Source organism: Carettochelys insculpta, chromosome 24 (assembly GCF_033958435.1).
Source record: "Carettochelys insculpta isolate YL-2023 chromosome 24, ASM3395843v1, whole genome shotgun sequence".
NCBI lineage: Eukaryota > Metazoa > Chordata > Testudines > Carettochelyidae > Carettochelys > Carettochelys insculpta.
Genome location: NC_134160.1, coordinates 5384617 through 5409553, shown reverse-complemented (window position 1 = coordinate 5409553; position 24937 = coordinate 5384617). Strand labels below are relative to the sequence as shown.

The 24937-nt window shown below is 61.0% G+C and overlaps 1 protein-coding gene across 1 annotated transcript in view; it reads right to left on the bottom strand.

The window, feature by feature from the left end:
• Positions 1-10533: 10533 nt before the first annotated feature.
• Positions 10534-24937, bottom strand: part of TINAGL1 (tubulointerstitial nephritis antigen like 1) — a 30227-nt gene continuing 15823 nt past the window's right edge. Inside the window, exons 5-12 of the mRNA XM_074976128.1 lie at positions 23992-24106; positions 20158-20281; positions 19636-19786; positions 18799-18988; positions 18520-18565; positions 16945-17068; positions 14174-14219; positions 10534-13561 (exon numbers count right to left, since the gene is read on the bottom strand). Coding sequence (XP_074832229.1) covers positions 13418-13561; positions 14174-14219; positions 16945-17068; positions 18520-18565; positions 18799-18988; positions 19636-19786; positions 20158-20281; positions 23992-24106 — 940 coding nt within the window. The 3' untranslated portion in view covers positions 10534-13417. The remainder of the gene's footprint in view (positions 13562-14173; positions 14220-16944; positions 17069-18519; positions 18566-18798; positions 18989-19635; positions 19787-20157; positions 20282-23991; positions 24107-24937) is intronic.

Genomic DNA, 24937 nt, shown 5'->3' with positions numbered 1-24937 from the left:
AGTGTCTCAGGCCAATTTCCTGAGCCCAGTCAGGTGCCCTTTTCATTCTGCCACCGGTTCACACTCTGCAGACGGGAGCCGCATGGAGAAGATGCGTAGTCCCAATGACTGGGGAAGAGGACGACACTTTCAATAGTAGTGAAGAAACAAACCTTCCTGTCCTCTCTCAGCTCACTGGGGTGGAAACTCAGAGGTGGAAAAAGTACCCCAAAAAGTTCCTTGAGTAAAAGTACAGCTTCCTTGGGAATGGGGTACTTAAGTAAAAGTCGGAGCATGTTTCTGTTAAACTACTTGAGTAAAGTAGAAAAGTATCATGTCTTACTTGTGCGCGAGTATCCAGAAGTACCCACAGATTTCCATAGGCTGGCCACTTTTTACTTCTGGACACTTGACTACAATCCAGAGATGATACTTACCCCCTTTTACTCAAGTAGCTGTCCAGAAGGCAATTCTGACTTTTACTTCACTGCATATTTTCCCAAAGCAGCTGTGCTTTTACCCAAGTAACCTTCTGGTACTTCTCCCATTTTTGTGTAAGCTGCATATGCCAGAGCTCTCTGATCATCTCTTAACCTGTCCAGGGGTTTGTATGTCAGGTCCAACCCTTCTCGTCCAGAGCCAGGGTGTGGAGCCAACCGTGAGTCCTTGCTAGACCACCAGGCATAAATTCAGAGGGAGAAGTTCGGCTCTTGGATGGCTAAGGGGTGCTCTATACTCACTGGATATCTGGCCCAAAACTTCACTGAAGGCACCTGGACGATGTTCACTTACTCCCCAAGGATCTAACCTAGTTGTACACAGCACCAGTGTTGCCTGTAAGCTGAGCGCATGGGCAGCCGCCCAGGAGCAATTCAGTTGCTGCCCAGCTGATGAGCAGAGTGCCTGCAGCCAGCAGTCTGTGTTTTTATGGGTGGTGCACATATGTACAACTGTGGTGCACATAACAAAATTTATTCTGCCCAAGGATGGAAAAAATTAGAGCAAACCCTGTGTGGCAGGCGGCGCGTTAGCCCCCAAATTGCCGTTGTGTAGCTGATGTCACTGGGTTCAGCCTGGGGATGTTGGGGTGAAGTTCAACAGCCTGTGGGATTCAGGAAGTCAGCCAAGGTGTGCTAATGACCCCTTATTAAATGGTCTCTATCCGTGAAACCTAAGAGCCCATAAAGGGCCTGCCATTGGGAATGCCTGGAGCTGGGGAGGCTGGAGCTGAAGTACCCCGAAATCAGCCCTTGGTCCTGGGAACACAGGCCCACGTTTCTGTGAGCAGGGCAGGCTCAGCACCTTCGTTGGTTTCCACGTCTGTTCCAACTGCTAGCAAACACCTCTTGGGCAGTGCATGCCAGCCGGAGCTCTGGCCCAACAGCCACTGAATGCCGGAGCTCAAGCCCCCGTGGGGGCTGCACCCCTCTGAGATGGCCCCAGCAGGCTGCTCTCAGGTTAGGCGCTGGCTGAGGTTCAGAGCTGAGTAGAGTTTTTCAGGTGATGGTTCAGGGCTGGATAGGCAGGAGAGCTGCCCAGCAGGGCTCCAGTTGTCACTCGCTGGGGCAGGAAAGATTCTGCCTCTCGGCTGCAGTGGACAATCAATGGCCAGTCCAGTGTGTGGGGGGAAGTTCGGAGCCTTGGGCCTGTCACAGGCAGGATAACGGCCAGCATGCAGGTCAGCTGACAGCCTCACCTGGCCCTTGGGCAAGGTGAGTGTATGGGGGGGGCTCTTCACTCTCAGAATGGGTGGGGCCTCAGGTAGAAGGGGCGGGGCTGGGCCACTGGCCCTCATGCGCACTTCTGGACCACGCTTTTCCAAGCACGCTGCCCCGGGCTCTGCAGTGTAGCAGGCAGGGCTCTGGCTGCCACCCTGGCTACAGTAGCAGGACCCCCTGGCTCCTTTGAATTGCTGGGCCCCAGGGCAGCTGCCCTCTTTGCTTCCCTCTCCCCACATCAGTGGGCCTGTCTATAGGGGTCAGTGTCCCATTTGTGCGACTGTTCAGTGGGTACACCCCAAACCAGACCCTGTCTGGCAGGGCCATGAGCCCCTGGGTATACCGCTGACCGCCATGGCACAGCCCACTTGTCATAGGCTCGTGTACCCCTCAATGGTGTGGGGTGCAGAATATTTCCCCTGGTCATCTCCACCTGCAGCTGCATGGCCAGCGACCAGCCACTATCAGCCCGGCCATTCATGAGCCAAACCCCTAGGCCAGCTCTCCAGCTGCTGCCAATGGTATTGCTCCATTTCTATAATCGCCTGACCTATTTTGCTGTAGCTCATGGCTGCTCCCTGTTAGGTCAGATGGGGCCGTTACGAATGTGCCATTCGATCTGCCCAGCACAGGCCAGAGAATCTTGTCGGCCGTTCCAGGGAACGACAGAGCTCCCATCCGTCTTCCTGGGTCTGACCATGAGAGGTGGCTTCTGCCCTTCCATAAGAGCTGCCTCGCAGAGGGATGAGCATAAACCGCCGGGCTGGAGAACTGAAACTCTCCATAATCTGGAACCCTCTGCTGAGTCCGTTATTTGCATCTGACTTTAATGCCAGGCAATTAATCGCCTCCCTCCCTGCAGCTGACCAGGGAGCCTGGAGCAAAGTGAGCGTCTGGAGGCAAAGCCTGCGGCAATCAATCAAAACTGTCCAGCTGGCAGAAACCTCTTCAGAAGTAATTTTCTTATGCTTCCATTTTATTGCCTTTAAGGGCTTCTGCCAGCTGCATGTAGGTCACCCTGAGCAAACCCCCTCCCCAAGGCTGGGGTTTAGCCAACCCACTGTCCCCTCTGCAAAGCTGTCTGGGCCTGCTGGCCTCAGCATGACAGCAATTCGCTCCAGCACAGAGGGCAAGGTCTCAACCGCGCTACGGCTCCTGCTCTGTGCCCGAGCCCCAGAGGCGGTGAGGCTGCTACAGTCCTAACCCACCAGCCTCGCTGGCGCTTTTCTGCTCCCGCACAGGAGGCAGTTTTATTTATTAGAAGGTGGCAAAAGCTGCTGGGCAGGGGCTGTCTTAGATTTGGTTGTTGACAAATAGGGAGGAGCGGGCTGAGAAGCTGGAAGGGGGAGATGGCGTGAGGGAAAGGAATCGGGGCTTGAGACAAACCAAGCAGTCCTGTGACACCCTAGAGATGAACACACTGACGGCTAAATGCCCATAAACCCGACATCAGGACGCATAGAAACATAGGACTGGAAGGGACCTTGAAAGGCCAGCGAGTCCAGCCCCTCGCCCCAATGGCAGGACCAAGTACTGGCTGAACCATCCCTGATAGACATTTATCTAACCTGTTCTCAAATATCTCCAGCGATGCAGATTCCACACCCTCCCCAGGCAATTTAGTCCACTGTTTGCCCACCCTGACAGTTAGAAACTTTTTCCTAACGTCCAACCTAAACCTCCCTTGCTGCAGTTTAAGCCCGTTGCCTCTTGTTCTATCCTCAGAGGCCAAGAAGAACACATTTTTCTCCCTCCTCCTTAGGACACCCTTTTAGATGCCTGGAGCACTCACGAAGCCAGGCCCTGTGAGGCGCGAGCATAGTTGTGCCGGATGGGTGTAACGCGTGCGTCAGTCCTGGGACCAGGTCTGTTCAATAGCATCACCCACGATGGCGCTAAGGGCAGGGCGTGTATGCTTGCAAAGTCTGCGGCTGATCCCAGGCTGGGAGGGGTCGCAAAGGCTTCGGGGGACAGGGTTAAAATTCACTGAGCTGGACAAAGGGGCTGAAGTAACGAGGGGCGAATTCAAAGGCAGAGGATGGATCACTCAGCTGGGCACACGCAAAACGGGTCCTGGCTGCCTAGGCTGGAGGCCCATGGAAAAGGCTCTGCAGGGCACCGGCGCAACACGGGTCAACAGTGTAACACTGCTGCAAAACTCAGTGAGGCAACGTGCCTGCCAGTCTGGGATGTACTACCAGGTGTGGTGCAAGGGAGGCGGGAGACGTCACGCCCCTGTGCTGCGCGGGCGGGCCCGGGGGGGGCGGTCCGGCCAGATGTGGCCAAAGTGTAAAAAGTCCAGGGAAGAGCAACACACATGGTTAAAACCAATTATTTGTCTAAAACCCGCCCCACGGCTGGGGGGGGCGGGGGGGAGGGGGCTGAAATAATTGGGTTTGCTTAGGCTGGGAATTGCAAACGGCCCGGGGAGGGGCGGGCATCAAACCCAAACCACCAGCAACACGCCACTGGGCCCCTCCTGCAGCGTGTGTGTGTGTGTGTGTGTGCGCGTGTGTGCGCGTGTGTGCATGTGCGCACAGAGGGGGGCCACCTGCTGTTGTGGCAGTAGTGGCACGTCAGACACCTGCCCCCCCCGCCCCAGCCCCGGTTCCCTGCGCTGCCCAGCCCCATGGCCCAGCTCAGCCCTCGCCCAGGCTGGGCGCACGGCTGGCAGGGATGAAGCGCTGTGGCCCTGCTGCAAACCCATCCCAGCCCCACGCCTAAGTGCTGGGGGAGGGGGGGCGCCCGCCTGGCCACAGGCCCCGCACCAGGGGCTGCTCCTACACCAGGGCTGGTGCCAGAGCCCATGAGCTGCTGGCTGAAGGTGGCGTCAGGCACTAGGCCATTTCCATGCCTGTAGCACCCCCTGGTGGGGTAGCACCAGCCTGGCTTGTCCGCCACTTGGGCCGGGGGGGTGGCCAGCTCTGGCTGGTGGCAGAGGCTGGGCAACCTTTATTGTACCCCCAGCCCAAGTCTGTCCCCCCACCCACCCACTTGCCTTGTCCTGCTCCACCCCCGCTGCCCCAAGGAACCAGGTGCTGGGCCCAGGGCTTTGCCCACAGAGCTGCGGGGCAGCGGAGGCTGAACACCAGGGCACCAGCAGCCCAGCGAGCCCCCTCACCACTGGCCCTCCTCCCTGCCTGGACCCCCACCTCCACCCCAAAAGGCTGCCAATGCCCCACCCGCAGGCTGCCCTGCAGGACTGGGCCCCTCACCAGACCCGCACGGTGCTGGCCGAGAGCCCTTGGCGGCACTGCTGCCAGGCCAGGCACACACAGGCCAGCACTGGGGGTGAGTCCAGCTTTTCTTTAGGCGGCCTAGGCTGAGTGCAACCCAAAGGCTGGGCCCTCACCGTGGGCCGGGGGGGGGGGGGGGGGGGGGGGGGGTGCTTTAACCCAGCACCCTCACAGGGCGCGGCCACAGCAGCCCCCTCAGGCGGCACAGGGGCACCTTTTCCGGCAACAGGCCAGCCACGCTATGGTGTCCCACCCCCACCGCCTTCACCTCTGCCCTGGGGCACCTCCCCACCCTCCTATCTGCTTCTTTCTGGCCATCCTGACGCCATCCCCCAGACTGGCCCTGTGCCACATTAGTGAATGCCCTTGTGCCAGTGCCTCTGGTCCCAGGGCACCCGCCAGGGCAGGACCTAGCACGTAGGGGGCCCTGCACAGGCCTCGTTAGCCTGGGCCCCATGGCCGCTGAGGGGTTAGCGCTGTGATTTTTAGTATTGGCAGCTCCACACGACTGCGCTGTGGTGTAACAGCCGGGCTAGTCTCAGGTCCTGGCACCGCACAGGTAAGGTGGCTCCTGCCACGGGCGCTGTCTAACCCGACTTGGCTGCACTTACCTGGCGACTGCTGCCGCCCAGTCACCTTGCTGGCCAAAATGCCTCTCCCAGCAATGGGGTCGGGGCAGCCCTGGGCATATGCCCTGTGCCCACGCACCACTGCCTCCAAGCCCGCTAAGGGGGTGCCACAGAGACTGCCCCCCCGCCCCCGCCCATGCAGGCACACTGCAGGGCCTCCGCGCGCGTGCGCATGTATGTGTGTGTCTGTGTGTGTTGGCTCCTGTTTCAGGCCATCACGGCGCAGAGGGCTCCATCCACCCTTTGGGCCATGGAGACTGATTGGGGGCGGGGGGCTGGTACCTGCAGTGCAGCACAGCCGAGGATGGGCTGGGGTGGTGGTGGGCATTGCCTCTCACCCCACAGCCCAGCTGTTTGGAGGGCCTGGGGGGTGGGGGGTCAGATGCAGTGGCTCAGAAGTGATTCAAGTGTCACCCTGGTGAGTCACACCGCAGCCGGCTGGGGAGTGTGGTGACACATGGTGCACCTCTGCCATGCCTGGGTGCGCAGAACAAAATTTATTCCACCCACAGCCTGTTAAAAATTAGCCATCACGTTGCCGCCCACGCTTGCTGTACATGCCTTGCACTGCTGCTGCGGTGGGGGGGCCGGGGGGGGGGCTGGTGAGCAAGCGTGCAGCCACCAGGGGGCACTCTCCTTGTGCAGCCATTCTGCTACAGGGCGCTGGTGGGGGCTGGTGGGACAAGGGAGGTAAACCACTGGCTGGGCCATAGGGTTGGGGCCGGCCTGGCCCCTTAATGCCCCCCCCCCACCTGCAGGCCTCCCCTGCCATTGCACATCGGGGGGCGGGGGGGGGGGGGGGGCGGGACACGACACGATGACTGACACACACACTCTGCCAGGCTGTCTTTGTCACTGAGATTTTACTAAGCTGCTGGCTGCCTGGACGCACAATGAGGGTCCTGGCAGTGCACACCCCCCCCCCCCCCGGCCTCCCCCGGGGCCCCGGGGACACTGCAGCCACACAATGCCGTGGAACACCCCCACTGCCCCTACCTGGGCATACGCGGCCTGGAGCACAGCAGTGTATGGACCTAGCGCCCCCCCCCCCGCCCCGCCCCCACCCCCGCCCACGCCCACCCCCAGGGGTGTTGGCTGGAGCACAGAGCCTTGTCTCCAGCACAGCCACCGCTACACTGCTGTATGCAGGTGCCCACGCAAAGCGCCCCCCCCCCCCCCCCCCCCACACACACAGCAGCAATGCATAGCGACACATACGGCCTTGCCCTGCTGTGTACAGCCCCAGCCCAGCGTGACCATGCCCAGCCGAGGCATCTGACCGCCCCCCACCTCACAGCTCTGCAAGCGCAGCCCCCACCCCGCCTTTAGGCTGAGGGTTGCTGAAGTCTCGGCAGCGCTATTACACTCAAAACCTGAACCAGGGGGCCGGGGTGTGTGCAGCAGCAGTTAGTAACAAGGCTGGCGTTGAACAACTGGGTGCTCCACCGGCTGCCGCCCCCCGCCCCCACCCCGCCCCGACCCCGGGGCTGGTGTGCATGGGACATGGTGCAGACCGATGGGGCATGCACCCACCTGCAAGGCATGTATCCACGGCAAGGGCACGGAGCCCTCTTATTTTTTTCATCTGTGTGTGGAATAAATTTTGTTCTGTGCACCGAGGGTGCACCTCCCAGAGACACACAGGTTGCCACCTGTGGCTGCTCTGCTCATCAGCTGGATGGCATTGGCGTCTCTCCAAGCACTCAGCTCAGCGGGTGGGGGGGTCCACCGGGCAGCCAGGCTGGCGTCAGTGGGTGCTGAGCAGCGTATGGGTCACCGGTGGGCGCTGCGTGGGCCTGATGGGTGTGTTGGCACAGCTAGCGTAACACGGCCATGCATGGGTACAGCACAACCACTGGCACCAGCAGGGACATCCCCGCCCAGCCCACGCGCTTGTCTGGCTGCACGTTCCTGGCGTGTGTGCCTGACCAGGGTGTTCCAGGGGTCAGCGTGTGCTGGCAAAACAGGAAACCAGACAATGACAGGCCCTTTTATCTCACACACACATTCGTTCTGGGGGCTGGCCTCGCGAGGGGCAGGTGAGAGCCAGCAGGGCCCCTGGCTTGCTGGCGGGCTTGGCCCTCGTGCCAGGAGGGAGCATGCGTGGGGTGCGGATGGAGGTGGAGCGGGTGTGGGGGGGCGGGGGGGGGGGGGTGACATTACTTGAGCTCCTGCCTTGCGTTTGGTCGCAGAGGGGCCAACCTGCGGCATCACGCTGCACCCCCGGCACTGGCAGAGCCAGCCCCAGCCACACCCTGCACCAGTGTCACTTCCAGTCTCTCGTGCATCGCACGACCCAATCCCCGGGCAGGTGTGCGCACAACACGGCCATGGCCCTGCAAACGCAGCCACCCCGGGAGCCCTGTCCCTGGCGGGGACTGTTGCCAGCCCCAGAGCTTAGGGTGGAGGGGGTGTGAAGAGGGCACATCAGAGTTGCCCCTGAACATGAGGGCTCCCCAGCTGACCATTGCAGTGCTGAGCCCTTAGCTCTGCTGGGGTGGGGAACAGTCCAAGGCAGGGCTGGCAGCCTCGTGTGCCCATCATAGTGCCAGTGCAGCTCCCTGCCCCAGCAGGCTTGGGTGAGAAGGGGTGTGTGCGGACCGGGGGGGGGGGGGTTCCCTCTAATTTCCCCCGTGTGCAGAATAAATTTTGTTATGTGCGCCAAGGCAGGTACAGATGTGTACCACACACAGGCTGCCGGCTCTGGGCGCGCTGCTAATCAGCTGGACAGCAACTGACTCACTCCAGGGCAGCTGCCCACATGCTCAGCTTCCAGGGCATGCTCAGGAGTCTGTGCAAGCGTCAAACCCTGCAGTGACCACCCCACAACAGCCAGCCCCGAGCACCAAGCCCAGCAGCATGCGGGCATGAGGCAGCTGCAGCCAGGCCTCTGGCACTAAAACACTGGCAAAGTTGGCCTGCCTGTTTGTGCCACGGCCGATCCCCGCCACGGCAGTGCCCCGGGACAGGCCGTGCTGCTGGTGGCACTGGGACGGGCGCAGGGGCTTTGCTGCAGTAAGAGACAAGTGGCCTGCACCACCCCATGTTCCAGCACTGGAGATGCAGTGCCCCAGTGAGGGGCTGTGCGGGGTAGTGGGGCGCTGCGGGGAGGGCACGGGGAGCCGTTCTGCCCCATCCAGTCCTGGGCGATTGGTGATGGCTCCCCCCAGGCTAGCGCTAAGGGGAACTAGGAAGGAAAGCAACTACTAGCCCCGTCCAGCTGCCCATGGGAACTGCGCTTATACCTGGCTTCCCTTGGCCACTGCTGGTTAAACAAGGCTCACCCCCTCCTCCTCCACACCAAGCCTGCAGCTCCCCCCAGCTGTCTGCTCTGTGACCAAGGGGGAAGGGGTGAGGATTTTATTCCCCTGTGGTGCCTCAGTTTCCCTAGGCCCAGCATCAGTGCATAGCCATGAGAGGAGTTTCGGCGTGATGACGTCTCACCCGTATGCGCTTTGTAATGGAGGCAACCAGGTGACACCTTTCTTCTCCGGGAAACAGGACGAAGGAGGAGGAGGGGCCTGGCTGGTTTGAATTGGAACTGGGGTGGGGCAGTCTGGAGAGGTGGGAAGGGGGACCAGGGCCCAGCTCTGGGTCCCTCTCCCCAGGATGGATGGTACTGACGGCTGCTGGTTCCTGTGCTGACAAGTCTGTTCTACGCTGTGTCCCTGTCATCTGCTAACCTCCCGTTCTCCCGGCTGAGTGAGAGTCACGTCTGCCTGCGGATGGGGGACAGGGCCTGGGGACCCCCCACTCTGGGACATGCTCATCAGCAGCTTCCCCCCAACGCCCAGCCTGCAGTCCTACAACAGTGCAGAGCAACGAGCAAGAGTCCAGCTCTGAGAGCAACCTCCAGCCAAGCCAGCAGCTTTTTCCTTCACCCAAGGATACACACACCTCATAGAGCTGGAAGGGACCTCGGGAGGTCAACGAGTCCAGCCCCCTGCCCTCTTGGCAGGACCAAGCACCATCCTGCACAGATTTTTTTTTTTTAATTAGTCTATTTGCCCCAACCCCTAACTGGCCTCCTCAAGGATTGAGCTCATAACCCATTAGCAGGCCAGTACTCAAACCACTGAGCTAGCCTTCCCCTCCTGTCCCACTTAATCCAGGGCCAGGTTGGCTGGAGGCAGCGAGTGGCCATGCTAGTATCTTGTTACTTGTTGCACCAGCAGGGTCAGAGGACCATGTAAGGAAAGCTCCCATTGGACAGCTATGGAGTAATCTGTACTTAAAGGCATTTCCTTCCTGACCCCTGCCAGTCTGAGCTTGGCTTGTGCCTTGCAGCATGAGGATTTGGAGACAGGCTTACAGCTGGCCCCTGGCACAGCTCATTAGCATTGTTATGCTGTGGCCTGAAACCGACCTTTCACAGGGTTTGATTTCAGCCTTTGTTTCACTGACAAGCGTCTGAACATGCTGCAGTCAGGCCTTCACCTGCCAAGCATAGGGTGTTGCTAGTCAGCGTCTGCGGGACAAGGGGGCAGCCCCTGCTCAGCCACAGCTAACAAAAGAAATATAATGCCAGGCTGGGAGGTGGTTTCTGCGGGCAGAGGGAGCCCTGAAGCAGCAGGCAGAGTTTTGAATGAGATCCAAGCCTGGAAAATGAAACCAGACACATTCTGGCAGCAGTTTTTTAACAGGAAAGGTGATTAGCCCCTGGAATTTACCCAGGGAGGGGAGATACTCCATTGGTTGTCAGGGACGGAGGAGGGGGAGGTTGTTCTGCTACAATAAAGCGCTCTGGCTTGCCCGTCAGGTATCGGCTGGATTCAGGAGTCATTAGGGCAGATCGCTGGCTGGGCGATGCAGCAGGCCAGACGAGCTGACCATAGAAGCCCCATGTGGCTTTCCCCTCTGCCCCCACAGTTCACCCAGGCCTGAATTCCAAGTGCCACAGGATGGAGCAGGATCACGCCGCCTCCCAGGGAAATCCCCCCCGGGCCCCATGAAGAGACACACTCCTGCTGGTACGAGACGTCAATAATTTTATGTACAAATAAGCTCAATAAATACAAAAGACTCTTAAAATGCAGCCCCTCTGCGCAGCTCGCCAGCTAGCCAGGCAGGCCCACGGCGGTCTTCGTTTGTGGCTGGATACAGACTTGCCGGTAAGAGTGGCCAGGCCAGGGCCCCACCAAAGCATCCGCCACTCGGCTACCAGCTCTCGTCTCTGATGTGTGGACGGGGCTAGCAGCTACCCTGGGGACGGGAAGCGACTGGGAGCGCACACCCCGCCCCTGCTCCCGCCTGAGAACCAGGGAGCAGGTCAGCAAACACTGCAAAGTGTAACTTACTAGCTCCCGGCGGCCTTGAGCAGCTCCCGGGGAAATCAAAGTGGGGAGGAGGGATGGGTGTGTTTGCCACCGACACGCACAGAAAGAGAAATTCCCCTAATCGAGGCCTTCGGGAATGGACGTTTTCCTGCGCTGGGCCCTTTAGCACCACGGGGAAAAGGCAGGTTCCTGGGACGTGCCAGGCGGGGGAGAAGGTTACACTGTGCTCTGCTAAGACTGGCCCTGGGCCCGCCTGGCTGTCTGCTGAGACCGCTACCTGCTGGGGACCCATCAGGGCTGCCCCGGCGGGGCAGAGAACGCTGGTTTGAAGAACTCTGCCGTTCCTTTGGGGGCCCGGTTCTCGAGTGCTGTAGCTAAGACAGGGAAGTTAGGAGCCTGCCGCAGTGTGGCATTCACCCCAGGCCAGGGGTCCAGAGGCTGCCTGTGCCCACATCAGCAGAGGGGCAAATTGCCTCCCCCCGTCCCTCCTGCCATGTGTGCAAAACGCAAAGGCCCAGCTGGCCGTGCAAACACCCACGTGCACATGGGGAACAGGGCTGCTGCACGTGCTCACAATCGGCGCTCCTTAAAGCCACGGTGCTCACCTGGTTCTGCAGCGAGCCAGCCACAGGAGTCTGAAGCTCTCGCTATGGGCCAAGCCAAGGTGCCGCACTCAGCTGGCCAAATAGCCATGGGTGGCTAGCGCATCGGACACCGTGGCTTTAAAGGCACAGGGGCCTTTGCAAGAACAGCTGGCTCTGCTCTTAACTCAACCCCACTTCTTGCAAAGCCAGGGAGCCAGGGACGGGTGGAGGGGTGTGCAGCCGGGGTGGCGGAGGGGCATGCAGCCAGGGCAGGGGGAGGTGCAGCCTGTCTGATATCACAGCTTTGATGGTTTTTTTTGCAGCTAAGAGCTGAGCGGGACAATGGGGGGGTGGCCGGGGCAGGCCCTGGGCAGCCAGGGCGAGTGGGCAGGTCAGCTTGGGGAGCATCCCAGAGGGGAGCAGGAACCCCCAGCCAGGCCTGTGCGAGCGTTTGCCCCTGCCATGCCGTGTGCAGCCCGCTGGGTCTCTCCCCGGATGGAGCGAGCGCCCACCTGGCTTCGCTCCATCTCCATTTCTGCTGCCCCCCATCAGGGCAGAGAGTTACTGGCTCCCTGGGAAGCTCTTCACCTGCTCCCAGCCCTTCGGTGCCCCTGGGCGGGCTCCCAGGGCTGCCCAGCCGGGCCGAGCGCTGGAGTGGGGCTGGGGCGAGAGTGTGGCTGCAGAAGGCTTGGCGCGCTTGTGGCATGCAGGGGCAGCGCCCCAGCTGGGTGCTTTGCTAAGAGCATCCACCCCAGCGAGGATCCAGAATCCAGCCCTGCGGCCCCCCCACCCCACGCCCCCAGCCGCCCGGCACAGCTCCCCTCCCCTAGCTTTGCTTTGATCTCTGCCCCTGCGCTCACCCCTGGGTTCCCACTCCTGAAGCTGTGCAGCCCCTCGCCCGCCCCAGGCGGAAGCCGGGGCTGTCTGAAGATGGACATGAAAGGCCACCGCTGATGTCACCACTCCAGCCGGGCCGCTGCCAGCGAGGGTACGGAGAGCAGCCCCCGGCGCGACCCCCGGCACTGACAATGGCCTGTTTAGCCAGCTGGGATTAGGTGCTAAGACCCCGGCGGCCGGTACAAAGCTCAGGGCCGCGGTTCAAAGCCGGGGCTGGGGCCTCCCTTTCCAGGGCTCAGCCGCATAAAGTACGGGCGAGCGCACGGCGGCCTCGGCGTCAGCAGAAAGCCGGCTCTGCCCCGGCAGGGGGATGCTGGGGGGTCAGAGCTGCTCCAGGCTGGAGGACAAGGGGCTGAGAGGGGGCAGGCTGTGTGGGAGGTTGGTTGGAAATCCCTGGGGGCTGGAGTGGGAGACCCGGGAGTGCACCCAGGGGTGCTGGGGGAGTCCCTGTGCCGCCCAGGGTGGGGGGGATTAAGGCTGGAGGGAGGCTAGAGCTGTGCCACGGGTGGAGCAGGAAACAGCCCTGTCAGTCACTCCCCTCCCCACCAGCTGCGGGCATGGTGGTACCCCTGTGACCTCGGCTCTCCCACCGGCTGGAGGCAAAGGCCATGGCTCAGTGGCACCCTGCTGCACCGGGGCCTGGCTGCTTCCCCCGGAGAGATGAAAGGGTTAACTGCAGGTTGGTCTCTTGAGAGCCGGGGGGCAGGAAGCCATGGAGCCCTGGGGAAAAGCCCGGCGCTGGGTGACCAGGCGGGGCGGGGCGCCCTGAAGGAGGCAGCCCAAGATGGCAGCATGAGGGACCCATCTCATTTCATTGGCCTGTGCCCTGCCACCCATCGGGCACCCCCACCCCGATCTAGCATCCCGCTGGGGGTCCCACACGTCTCAGGGACCGGGCACGGCTGTGGCCGCCGGGCGGAGGCCTGTTACCAGGAGAGGGTGGCGTGCCTGGGTGGCAGTTCCATGACTCCCCCGGGGTGCCAGAGCTGGCGGCCAGCTGGGGCTCCTGGGGGGTAGCGACGTTGCTGCTGCTGGGGCCTGCAGTGGAGTTCAGATGCCCCCCCCCGGGGGGCGCGGCAGGGCTTGGGGGGGGGCAGCTCACTTCCGCCGCTGCACGTCCTCCATGCTGACGCGGCCCCAGACGCCCACCACGAAGGTCTCGATCTCACACTCGTTGGCCCCCCGGGCGATGCGGAAGTAGCCGCTCTCTCCCCAGTGCTGGCCCCAGGAGTTGGCGGCGACCTGCAGGGAGGCCAGGGGAGGACGTCAGCCGCCACGTGTGGTCACAGCCAGCTGGACAGACAGCCACACGCACACACGGCCCCGCCCTTCCCTGCTACCACAACAGCCCAAGAGGCAGCTCTGCAAAGGCTGCATCTCCTGTTCCACGCCGGCCGCTGCCCAGGCCAGCTGGGAAATGCCATGTCCTGGGACACCTGCAGCCGGGTCCCACGCATGGAACCCTGAGCCCCAGCGCGCCCGGAACGTGGCAAACATCCCTGGCCGCAGGCGGGACCTTGAGCCAGCCTCCGGACGACAGCCAGAGGGCTGGCCCCACGCTGAGGCCACCTGGCGGGTGTGAGGGGGCTGGATGGCACCTCCGCGGCATCCCCAGGACTCATCGCACCGTGCAACATGTCCTCCAACAGCAGGAGCGGCCAGAGGAGACAGGCGCTGCCTCCCACCCGTGGCGGTCCGTGCTCTAGCAAGCTGCCTCCGCCTTGCGACTGCCCCATGGCATTGCAGCGCCAGCAGGACACTCACCCTCCCACCGCTTGCTGAGCTACCCTCGCAGGGTTGCAAGGGCGCTCATTGCCAGTGGCCGGGGAAGCGCAGGAGTAGAGCGACACTCACCCAGTACTTCTGAGTCTGCCCGTGGGACGTCCTCTCCTCTCCCCACCTGTGCAGGAGCAAACAGCACAGATGGTTAGCTGTGTGGCTCTGGTTGTGGGTCAGGGCAGCAGCACCGAGCCAGACCCACTGATCCAACCCCCCGACTCTTGCCCAGCAGGAGCAGTCACAGGTGCCAAGCCTGGCCCTTTTCTCCTCGACAAGCACAAGTGGAAAAAGTTCCCCAAAAGTTACTTGAGTAAAAGTGCAGAGGCTTTGTGTGTGTACGTAAGTACAAGTCACCCGTGTCCCTTGGAAAACTACTTAAGTGTACACACACACACACACACACACACACACACACACACGTTACATCTTGATTGTACTCAAGTACCCAGAAGCGAAAGCAGCTGCAGGAGCCCTAGCTATGAGGGGTCAGACTGTGGCTATCAGCCCCCTAGCCTGCAGACTTCTGGCCCTGCTGCATGGCCCACCTGCAAGGACCTGGAACATTTAACCCCCACATGGCCGCTCCCTGTGGCAACTGCAGCCCAGCACCAGGGGCTGAGCCACCCTGCAGCAGCACATCGATCCAAACCCGAGCCAAGTGGCTTATGGGCTCAGGATGTGGGCAAGCTGGGGCGGCTACTCGGAGGCGGCAGATGTCGTTGTGTGCGCCTGGCAGTGCCCGAGGGCCGACACGCTCGTCTTGGTTCTGCCTGTCGCGGTGGGTCAGGCCCTGCTGTGACGAGCACATTCTGTGAGCCCTGGGGCTTGGCCCGCTCTGGTAATGCCTGGCCCGCACGCTGGCTGGGGGCGCCGGTATCGCAGCTTAACGACCCTCCTGGAAGGTTTGCGGTTAAGGAACGGGGAGCGCTGGGTCGGATGCCCCCTGGCGCCTCGGGCTCTCCCCCAGGGCCTCAGTTTCCCACCTGGGCAATGGGGGAATCGTTTGTCTGATAGGACCGGCTCCCTCTCCGGCTGTGCTGCACCTGGCCCCAGGGGCGTGGCTCTCCCTCGGGCAGCTCACTGCTCCTGCAGCACCAATGCGACCGCTCGTCATTGTGCTTCCAGCCAGCCCCTCACCCCAGCTCCAGCCCCCCCGCCCCCCCCCCAACCACTTATCCTCACTTCTGTCGGACAGTCCCAGCTGGCGGCCACCCCTCCCACCCCCGGCCATGCTCGGTGGGCTGGGCTGGGGCTGTTTTCCGCTCCCCCGGCTGAGTGAGGGTTACCAGCTCTGCCGGACCAGGCGTCATTACCACCAAAGGGCTTGGGGCTGCCCCAGCACTAGTGGGAGCCGTAGCCCATCCTGCCCTCCTCTGGCGCTGGACCAGCCGGCCTCCAGCTGGGCTTCCCCGATCACTGCGTCCCCGGTGGCTGGGTCGGGGCAAGGCTGGAGTTCGGGCCTTCCCTCCGAGCGCCGTGCAGCGCCCAAGCGTGACTCAGCGCAGGATGGCCCCAAAGCACCAGCTCTGCTTCCCCGCCGTCCCCTCCTGCCCAGCTTCCTCATCAGCCCGAGGAAGAGGCACTCCCTTCCTCCACTGCCTGCTCCCGGACGGAGGCAGCATTTCCCAGGGCGGTGCCTGGGATCCACTCAGCGGAGAGCCCAGCAGACCCCAAGTCGTGGTGAGCTGCTCCCAGCTGGGCCATCCCGGCAACAGGGGCAGGTGGGGCCACAGAGGGGAGCCATCCCTCAGCCTAATGGAGAACCTGCACCACTCACCGCACACCTACCAGCATCCAGACAGCCGGGGACGCCTCCCCGGGTGCAGGGCCTTCTGCACCTGCTCCCCCACCCCTTCCTGCACCCCTGGGAGCCAACGGGGGCAGGATCTGGGCCTCACCTCCCAGGCTGCACCAGCTATTCTTCACAGCTCCTAAGCATGTGCCCGGCACCCAGAGGGCAGCCAGAGATGGAAGAGCAGAGGGGCTGCGGACCGGGGCTGAGGGGCACCAGCCGAGCTGTGTGCAGAGCCCCAGCCCGGGAATAGTGGAGGGCAGGATAGGCTGGCACAGTTCTCCCAGCCTGAGCCAGGCTCCTGCAGCCCCCTGCTCCCATGAGAGCTGAACCCACCCTGCGTTTTCCTAAGCAGGGCAGGGGTGGGAGCACCAGGGCCTGACCGGGCTGCTGGAAATGCCAGCCTGGCAGCTTGTCCTGCAGCAACATTCCTTCGACCCTGGCTGTCCTGTGGGCCGGTGGGCTCTGGGCAGGCTGGATCAGCCAGGGGGCCCTCTGGGGACTGTTCTGCCATGCAGCCCCCAGCCCCACAGCGCCCAGCAGCTCCCAAGACAAGCTGCCAGGGGCATGGCCAGAGGAAAGGCTCCCACCCTCCCACAGAAGGGAGTGGCTTTGCCCGGCTGCCATCTTTCCTCCGGCAGCTGCTCTCCCTGCAGGGTTCCTCACGCTAGAGACAGCGTCGGCCTGGCAGGCATTCAATGCCACTCACAGGCCAGACAAGGGCAGCCAGCCAACGCCCCCACCAACACCCCTCCGCCCCCTCATACACAGTTCCCTGCGCCTTCAGCAAACAGCCTGAGCGTGACACCTCCCCGGTGTGTGCGGCCAGCCAACAGCCTCTCAACACCCCTCACACTGGCCTCCGTGCACGCCCGCACGGCGCTTGGGAGCACCCGACTCGTGCCCCCAACGCTCCTCCCCAGCCCACGAACTCCCAGGGGTCGTCCACACCCCATCCCCTGCCCCAGAACCCCGTAACCCTGCCCAACACTTCTCAGGCAGGTGCCCACGCAAAATGGGTAGGACGCGACAGGCAACGACCAGCCCTCCTCACCCTGTGATTTTCACCGAGTGGGTGCCGTGTCTCCGGTGGTGTTCCGGCTTCCCAGCCATCACCGGCGTGTGCCGATAAACCCCACTCTTGTACACAAAGAAATCCTCATGAACCTCCATGATGGCTGCAGGAAGGGAGGAGAGAGCAGAGTCACCACAGGATGAGGGGGTGGCTATGGTGCTAGAGTCAGTAACATGTTATCTACGTGTGCAGGGCCCATGTTGCCTGCTCGAGACCAGATTTCTTTCCCAGTTGTTGCCCTCTTTTGTCCCCTGCCCCTCTGGTGTCAGTAGCTAGGTGACCTCAGTGTGTACCAGACCTTTACGTTTCCTGGACCACTTTGAGAGGTGGTGAATGCAGCATGACACCGCAGAGATGCACACACTGTGCTCTCTCCCCCAGGCAGACTTGACTTTTGTTCTTCATTGTTTGTTTACCTATCTAAATGGAGAATCAGCCTGACTCAGAACAGATGAAGGCTTCGAGGGGAGGGATAGAACACAGCAGGGTGTTCCAGCTGGATTTTTCCCACCACCTTGGGCTGGCATTATAGGCCTGCTGACGGTGCCTGTACAACAGTTATGGTCATGCGGCAAATTAAAAATCAAACCAACAGGAATTTGAGATCAGCTCCCTGCAGTTAATAATTGAACAAGGACAGTTTGACAGGAGCGCAGGGTGCGTGCCCAGTGACCATTAACCAGCTTAACTGCAGCTTCACTACCCACTGAACAGGCAGAGGAATGTTGCTCCGATCAAACGGCTTGTTAAACATTAAACAACATCGCCCTTCCTGCCAGCTAACACCTGCCCTTGTGTCTGGAGGGGCTTTGCAAGGTGTTTACCAGTGTGGGTATCCTGCCATGCCGAGCTGCAGTGAGGAAGGTACTAGCTGCTTTGCCAGTACAATTCTGGCCCTGAGCTTTCAGTGTTTTCTGAAAACCTCCCAGGTTTCCCAAAAACTCGTGTTTGGTTTTTAGAGATTTTCACCCCAATTTGGGCCACTCAAGTACAGGGGGAAAAGGCCCAATTCCATGTAAAAAGTCCAGGACATCCAAGAGCTGTGTGTAGACTGTAATACGTTAGATTGGGGTGCACAGGTGGGGGGCGGGGTGAAAATAAGGTCTCCGTGGGAAAATTCCTCTGGGGCTCCCTGCCCGGCCGCCGCTGAAGCAGCAGAACTAGATGTAATTGGTTTAAGGGCCGGCAGGGTGGCGGGAGGGATCCGGCCATTAACCCAGCTGAATTTTGTTTCATTATTTCAGCGGCGGCCAGGCAGGGAGCCACAGAGAGCCCCTCACCTGCCCCGCTACCCGAGCGGCCGCACCCTCCGGTGAGCGTGGCTCAGCTCACCCCCCGCCAGCAGAACACCTCTATGCCAGCCCTCCTTCCCCAGGGCACACGGCCGCCCACGTCAGCTGTCAGCCAGCACCACGGATGGGTTAGTCCCGGGGGCTGGTTTGGGGTCGGGGCAACTTAATCCTGGGGATGGAGGGGTAAAGCTTGAGGATGGGGGCAGATTTGGATACCCTGTGGTGGGGGTGGGGGGTCCTTTCCACCCAGCACATCCTTTACCTTGCACCGGCCCGTTCTTCATCAGTTCCTTCATGATCTCCTTCTCCTGAAAGCACAGAGCAGGCCTGGGTCACTCCCAGCCCGGGAGCGGGGCAGCTGGAATGCCCTTGGCTTTAACCTTGGCCTTGCCCTCTCCCCCTCCCTCCAATGCCCCCCGAGGGCAGCCTGCTGTCCCTGTGTGAGGGGCCTCCCCCAGCCTCCTGGGCCAGCCTGGAGCCAGCAGGCAGTAACCCCAACGCCTGGACCCCACAGAGGTGGAGGCAGGCAGGCGGCACTTACGTTGGAGGAGAGGCGGTAGGCGGGGGTGGACTGGAAGATCTCGTTGGAATGAGTCTGGGGGTTGGGGCACCGCTGGGTGGCTTGTCTCTTCCCTCGGCCTGTGGCGCGGCTGTGCATCATGCAGGGGCGGCTGGCGGGGCCGCTGTCCTTCTCCCGGCTGGTGAAGGGGTAGCAGCTGGCAGTCACCACCCTGGCCGGCGAGACAGGGGTCAGAGGGGGTTGCACAGCAGCACGTGGGACAATCCACCAGACCCAGGGATGATGGGACAAGGAAGGGCTGGGGCGCCCGGTGCAGCTTCAGGATGGCTTCACCCAGTGGCTGGGAGGTGACTGAGCCAAGGGCAGACAGTTCTCAGGCGACACGAACGTTGGGCACAGTGCAGCAAGTCCTACCCTCTCGCCCTCCCGCACGGCTTTGCCAGTGCCCCTCAAGCCCAGCCTCAGCTCCCCCACTATAGTCTTGCACTGACCCTCATATGGGTCTCTAGCCTAAGCCTCAGCACCCCACTCTGAACCAGGGTTCCCTCTAAGCTGAGCACGCGGGCACCCGCCCAGGAGAGAGTCAAGTGCCGCCCAGCTGATGAGCAGAGCGCCCGCGGCCGCCAGCGCATGCTGGACGTCTGCACGTGCCTCGGTGCACATAACAATATTTATTGCGCCCATGCATGGAAAACATTAGCGGGACCCTGGTCTGGCCCACCAAGCCCGGCCCCATGGAGTCATTCCAATGTGCCCTGCAGCCCCCGCGGGGGAACCCTGCCCGTAGCGCTGCTGAGGCCATTAACCCTTTGTGCTGCTGCTGCCCAGCCCCATGGCTCCCGAGGCAGCCACGCTCACCCTCTGCGGCGCAGATACCACCAGGCCCGGTCAATCCGGCCCCCGCTGCAGCCCTGCTGGTTCCGGGTGTCGCACGAGATGAGGTTCTGCGGGGACAGGGCGGGCGTCATGTGCCCCATGGAATGGATGGCGATCCTGTCCGACGCCACCACTTGGAGGAAATGCACAGAGTTAGGGGGCTCCTACCATGGCGGATGCAACTGTCCCGCCTCCCTGCCCACCCCCCCACCTGGCCGTCTCACCCCAGGGGCCCGATGCAGCGTGGGGAGCAGCCAGCACTTGGCACTAAGGACAGGCCAAAGCTGTAGGTTGGGGCAACTGGAGCCAGGACCCATCACGGTGTCCCCGGCAGTGGTCCGAGCAGCAGGGCAGAGCCCTGGCAGAAAGGGGAGGGGAAAATCAACCATTGAAATCAACCTCCCGCCCAGCCCTAGCACCAAGCTAGCACCAGAGGCACCAGTCTCCCATCAGCTTCTGGCCAGCGTGTGCGACCAGGTGGTGCTGCATGACAGGGGAACGTACCAGCCGTGGAGAATGCCCAGGAGCCGGCGCAATCGCCCTGGTCCAGAGGCTCCAGGATCAGTCCGGGCCACTTGTCAGCAGCGCTGAAATGGCTGGGCAGCACCTCGTTGGTGTCCATGTTCATCTGCAGGGGCAGAGACAGGGAGCCTCAGTGGGGCACAGGGGGCTGAGCGCCAGAGCCCCGGACACCACAGCCCAGGGCGGCTGGACTCCCAGGCTGCATTCCAGAGCAGATACCCCAGGGCCAGCCGAGAGTGTGGCCTGTCTACCCCCACCCGCCACAGCCCTGCTACCAGCCTCTGCAGGATCCAACCCCACAGCCCCTCCACCCACTTGGCTGAGATGCAGCAGGGCTTGTGATTAAGAGAGTCAGGCTGGGACTCTGGAGCTCTGGGCCACTTCCTGCCACTGGCTGCACAGGGTGCTTGGAGACAACCCATCACAGGTATTTAGGTTCCTAACTCCCATTGCCTTAGGTAAGTTTCCAAAGCACCTAAGTCCCTTCTGCAAAAGCGACAGGAACAACAGAGCCTAAGTTAGAGACACACTTGCCAGAGATGGGCTAGAGCTGTGGTCCCCAAAGTTTTCCCTAGTGCAGACCTCCAATTGCCCCCCAAACTATTCATGGACCCCCAGTCGCCAAACCATTTGCAGATCCTCACCAAAGTCAATTCTAGCTGTTGTGCACACTTCATTAAACGAAAAAGGAAACCGCCACATAGATTTTTTGGGAAGCAATTAACATTATTGGAAGCCATTTAATTTAAAAATAATCATTGCTGGTAACTTTGCAATTTATTTCAAACTTATTTTCTCTGATTATTTTTATTTCTCTTTTGTTTTTGCCATGAACCCCCTGCAATACCTTTGTGGACCTCCAGGGATCTGCAGACCCCAGGTTGGTAACCACTGATCTAGATAACACTCAGTTCTGTCCTGAGTGTCAGAGACTGGACTAGAAGATGTCTCAAGGTCCCTTCCAGGCCTACAATTTGTCTCTTTGAACATCAATGGGATTTCGGCTCCTCAGTCACTTGGGTTCTTTAGAAATTTCCACTCTCTGCACCTCCATTCCCCAACTGCAAAATGGGGACCTGACTCCTCCCCTCTATCTCATACAGTGACCCCGTCCTGGATATGTACAGCCCCTGGCGCACTCCACCAGCTGTGTGTAATAAACCCTCCTGCTAGAGTCATACATGATGTCCAGATTTTGTTCCAACAAGCACCATGAGGGCCTGCACTTGGAGTCGGGCTCCTGGGGCTGCTGTAACAACAAGAGGGCTTCTTGCAACCTGGCTGAATTGCGAAGGTCTGTGGGTCACCCTCCTGTTGCAGAACGAAGGGCTGCCTTTTGTTCTGGGGTGACTTCCTGGACAACGCTGGGCAGCCCTTTGCGTCTGCCAGTCCTGCACCGGGGCGGATGCAATTCAAGTGTGGAGCACGTAAGTGCGGCCAGGAAACTCCTCTAAAAATACACCCAGGCAGGGAGTGAAGGACACGGCAGCCTTGGACAGGGCGGCTGCCTCCTGCCCAGGGCTGAGACAGGAAAGGGGGCCGACGTTTGGGCGATCTTCTCTCCTGAGCAATCGCGCGCCAGGGGCCAGCACCAGGGGCTCTCCAAAGAAAATAAAGCCAGGCCAGAACAACAGCAAAGTCTCCCTCCTTCCGCCCCCTGCACCGCAGCCATCTCCTGCTTCCCAGCAGGAGGAGGGATAAAAATAATCGTCTGGGGCAGGGATCAGCACAGGAGTCCTTTAGGGCTCTGGTCTTGGAAAGCCAGCTGGCAAGGTGTGGCCACACGGCAGTGGAGGAGAAAGGTGTAAGCTCCTTGACTTGCCCTATCCCTGCAAGACAGCAAGGGGTACCCAGCAAGGCTCCTGCGAATTTTTCCCCATTCACGTGTGGGATAAATTTTGTTACATGCACGGAGGCATGTGTGGACGTGCACCACCCATAGAAACACACACTGCCGGCTGCGGGTGCTCTGCCAATCAGCTGGGCAGCATCGGAATCTCTCCTGGGAAGCCGTCCAAGTACTTGGTTTGCAGGAAACACTGGTTCCCTGCCCAGCTGCATCCCAAGTCTCTAACTCCGAAGTACAGGCCATTCAGTGGGAGCAGGGAGGGGTGCAGAATAAGCAGGTGGTTAGGGTGTTACCTGCAGCCTTGCCCGGTGTGGGGTGACTGCACTGCCACAGTCACCACCAGGAGGCACCATGGAGGGTCCAGCCCTCAGGGTTGTTCATGGAATTGGAGCATGTTGAATCATGACTGCCCCGGAGCTTTGTCACCCCTAGCACCAGCGCGGCTGCAGCCAAAGGGCTGAGGTGTAGCTCCAGCCCGGCTCAGAGTACAGGGAATCCCTGGGAATGCAGAATGAAATCAACCGCCCCCGGCCGGTGGCCCTTTGCCCCATTTGCACCTCTTCCTGCCCTGGTGCAGCCAGCCCCTGGGGCCAGGGTCACACAGAAGAGCCAAAAATAAAGGGCAGCAGGCGAACAATAGGGCAAGCTGGAACAACGGCCTGGCCCATCCGCTGACAGCCTGCGTTTCCTGCCTGGCCGAGCCAGCTGACCCCCCTCCCTCTACTGGAAAAACAGCATCTTGCTCTCCAAGAATGTGCTTGGAAAAAACCAGTCTGAGCAGCGCCCGGCCGTCCTACCACACGCACCGGCAGGGACACCCGCCACGGAGAACTGGGCAGAGCTCTGGGGAAGGTTTTGCCTCCACCCTGGCCACTGCATGCCCCGGCTGTCCCTGCCAGCGTGTTTGTTTCAGCCGGAGCCCCTGGGGACAGAATGTGTCCAGGGTAATGCAGCGTGCTGCAGGCTGGCTTTGCAGACTCAGCAGCGACCCAGCAGGGGCCGGGGGGCCCGCGCCGAACTTGCTTTCCGATGGGAACGAACAGGGGAAGAAACGGAAAAGCAGCCAGGGATTGCGAGGCGGAATCTGCTGAGCTGGGCTTTCCAGCAGAACGAGCCTCATGAGACCCTCACACAGCCCCCCACTCCCCCCAGGCCTGGGACATCTGCCCACTTCTGTCTCCAAAAATCAGCAGGGCTTTGCAGCCTTGGCCTGCAGGTTTCTCCAGCGAACATGCCCCCTTCCCCCGCCTGCATCCGGAACCAGCCTTCCAGGGAGGCTGGGTACCTGGGCAGGGCTTGACACACAGGCGTCCTGCCTCCTGGGGTGACGCACAGATGCCTGTGACCCCAGCACCCAAGTCGGTGGGTGTGCTAGTGCGTCGCTGCCTCCAGGTGAGCGGCACGCTTTTGCACGTGTGTATGCACGTACGCTCCTGGGCACGCCTGCGTGCTGGGAAGCACTGCAGACAAGGCAGGCCCTCGCCACAGGGCCCCTCATGGGCGCAGCTCAAGAACTTGGCCTTGCAGCTTGTGCAGTGTGTGTGAAATCGAAGCGGGGCAGCCTAGGGCTTCCATCTCTCTGCAGCAATCAACAGCAGAGAGCGGCCCTGAACCAGGGAGGGGACAGGGTCCCAGAGCAGGGAGCCATTTCCAGTGCAAGGGGTTAGAGAGGGGAGGAAGGTGGATGAGTGCTAAATATGGCTGTAAAAGACTGGTGTTTAGTTCCCAGCTCAAGCTGACTTGCAGCATGACCTTGGTCAAGTCACTTAATCTGCCCTTTTCCTCAATGCTCATACAGATAAGGGGACACTGACACACTCACACACAGAGGTATCTAATCCTGGCTGCAGGCTGGGATGGGAGAGTCAGTTCCAAGTGCCACAGCCGGGGAGGGGACCTACACAGCCTTGGGGGATGTAACCAACCCCCACCCACTTCAAGGCCTGGGCCAGGCAAGACAGACTCACCTGCAGCTCATTCATGTTCATGACGGTGGAGGGAGGTTTGATGGTCCCCAGCCGGTAGCGGATCCCTTCATCCAGTGTCATCCCCCAGAAATGGCTGTAGTTGGCGGCTCTCCAGCTAGCAGGAGACAGGCACAGGTGAGGTTAGAGGGCAATGCCCCCTGGCATGCTTGCTACCCCAGAGGGCTTGGTCTGCAGCTCTCGGGTGCTAGCCAGCTCTACCCCCCGGAGCCCTTATTTGGGGGCATGAGGGTGTCTAGCCTGCAGATGATCCTGGACCAAACCCTCAGCTGCTGGGCACCTCAGCAGCCAGATTCTGCTCCCCCAAGATCAGTGAGGCCCCTCCTAGACACATTCATACCAAACCAAGGGCTTTGGTTTGGTCCATGACAGACTGCACTTACCCCAGCTGCTCCAGGCACCCACCTGGGCCTTGTTCCCACAGCATCACCCTTTCAATACATTTTTCCTGCCAACACCCCAGTCAGGCAGAGCGGTGCCTCCCCCAGCATCCAGACAGGGAACAGCGAAGGGACTTGCCCAAGGTCACACTAACAATGTGTAATGCTGACAGACCCAGGTTACCGGCCCCAGGGACAGAACCTGCAAGCAGAGGGTCTAAAGCTCCGTACTCTACCACGTGAGCTAAATGCCAGCTGGCTCTCAGCCAAGGCTGTACAGCAGAGACTTCACTCACCCCAGATGAGGTCTCACTGCCTCTGGGTACTACACATGGTTGGCACAGAACCCAGGTATCCGGCCAGTGTGGTAACCCTGAGCCCAGCTGCGCTCTTGGGTACTAAGGAGCCTTTAATGGCGTAGTAAGGAACACACGGTGACTCACACACAGGAGAGGGGCCAGCCCTGCACCTCTGCAGCGGGGCCAGAGGTGAAAGTAACAACATTCCTTCCAGGCACTGCCTGATTGTAACCCCTTCTTGGAAGCTCT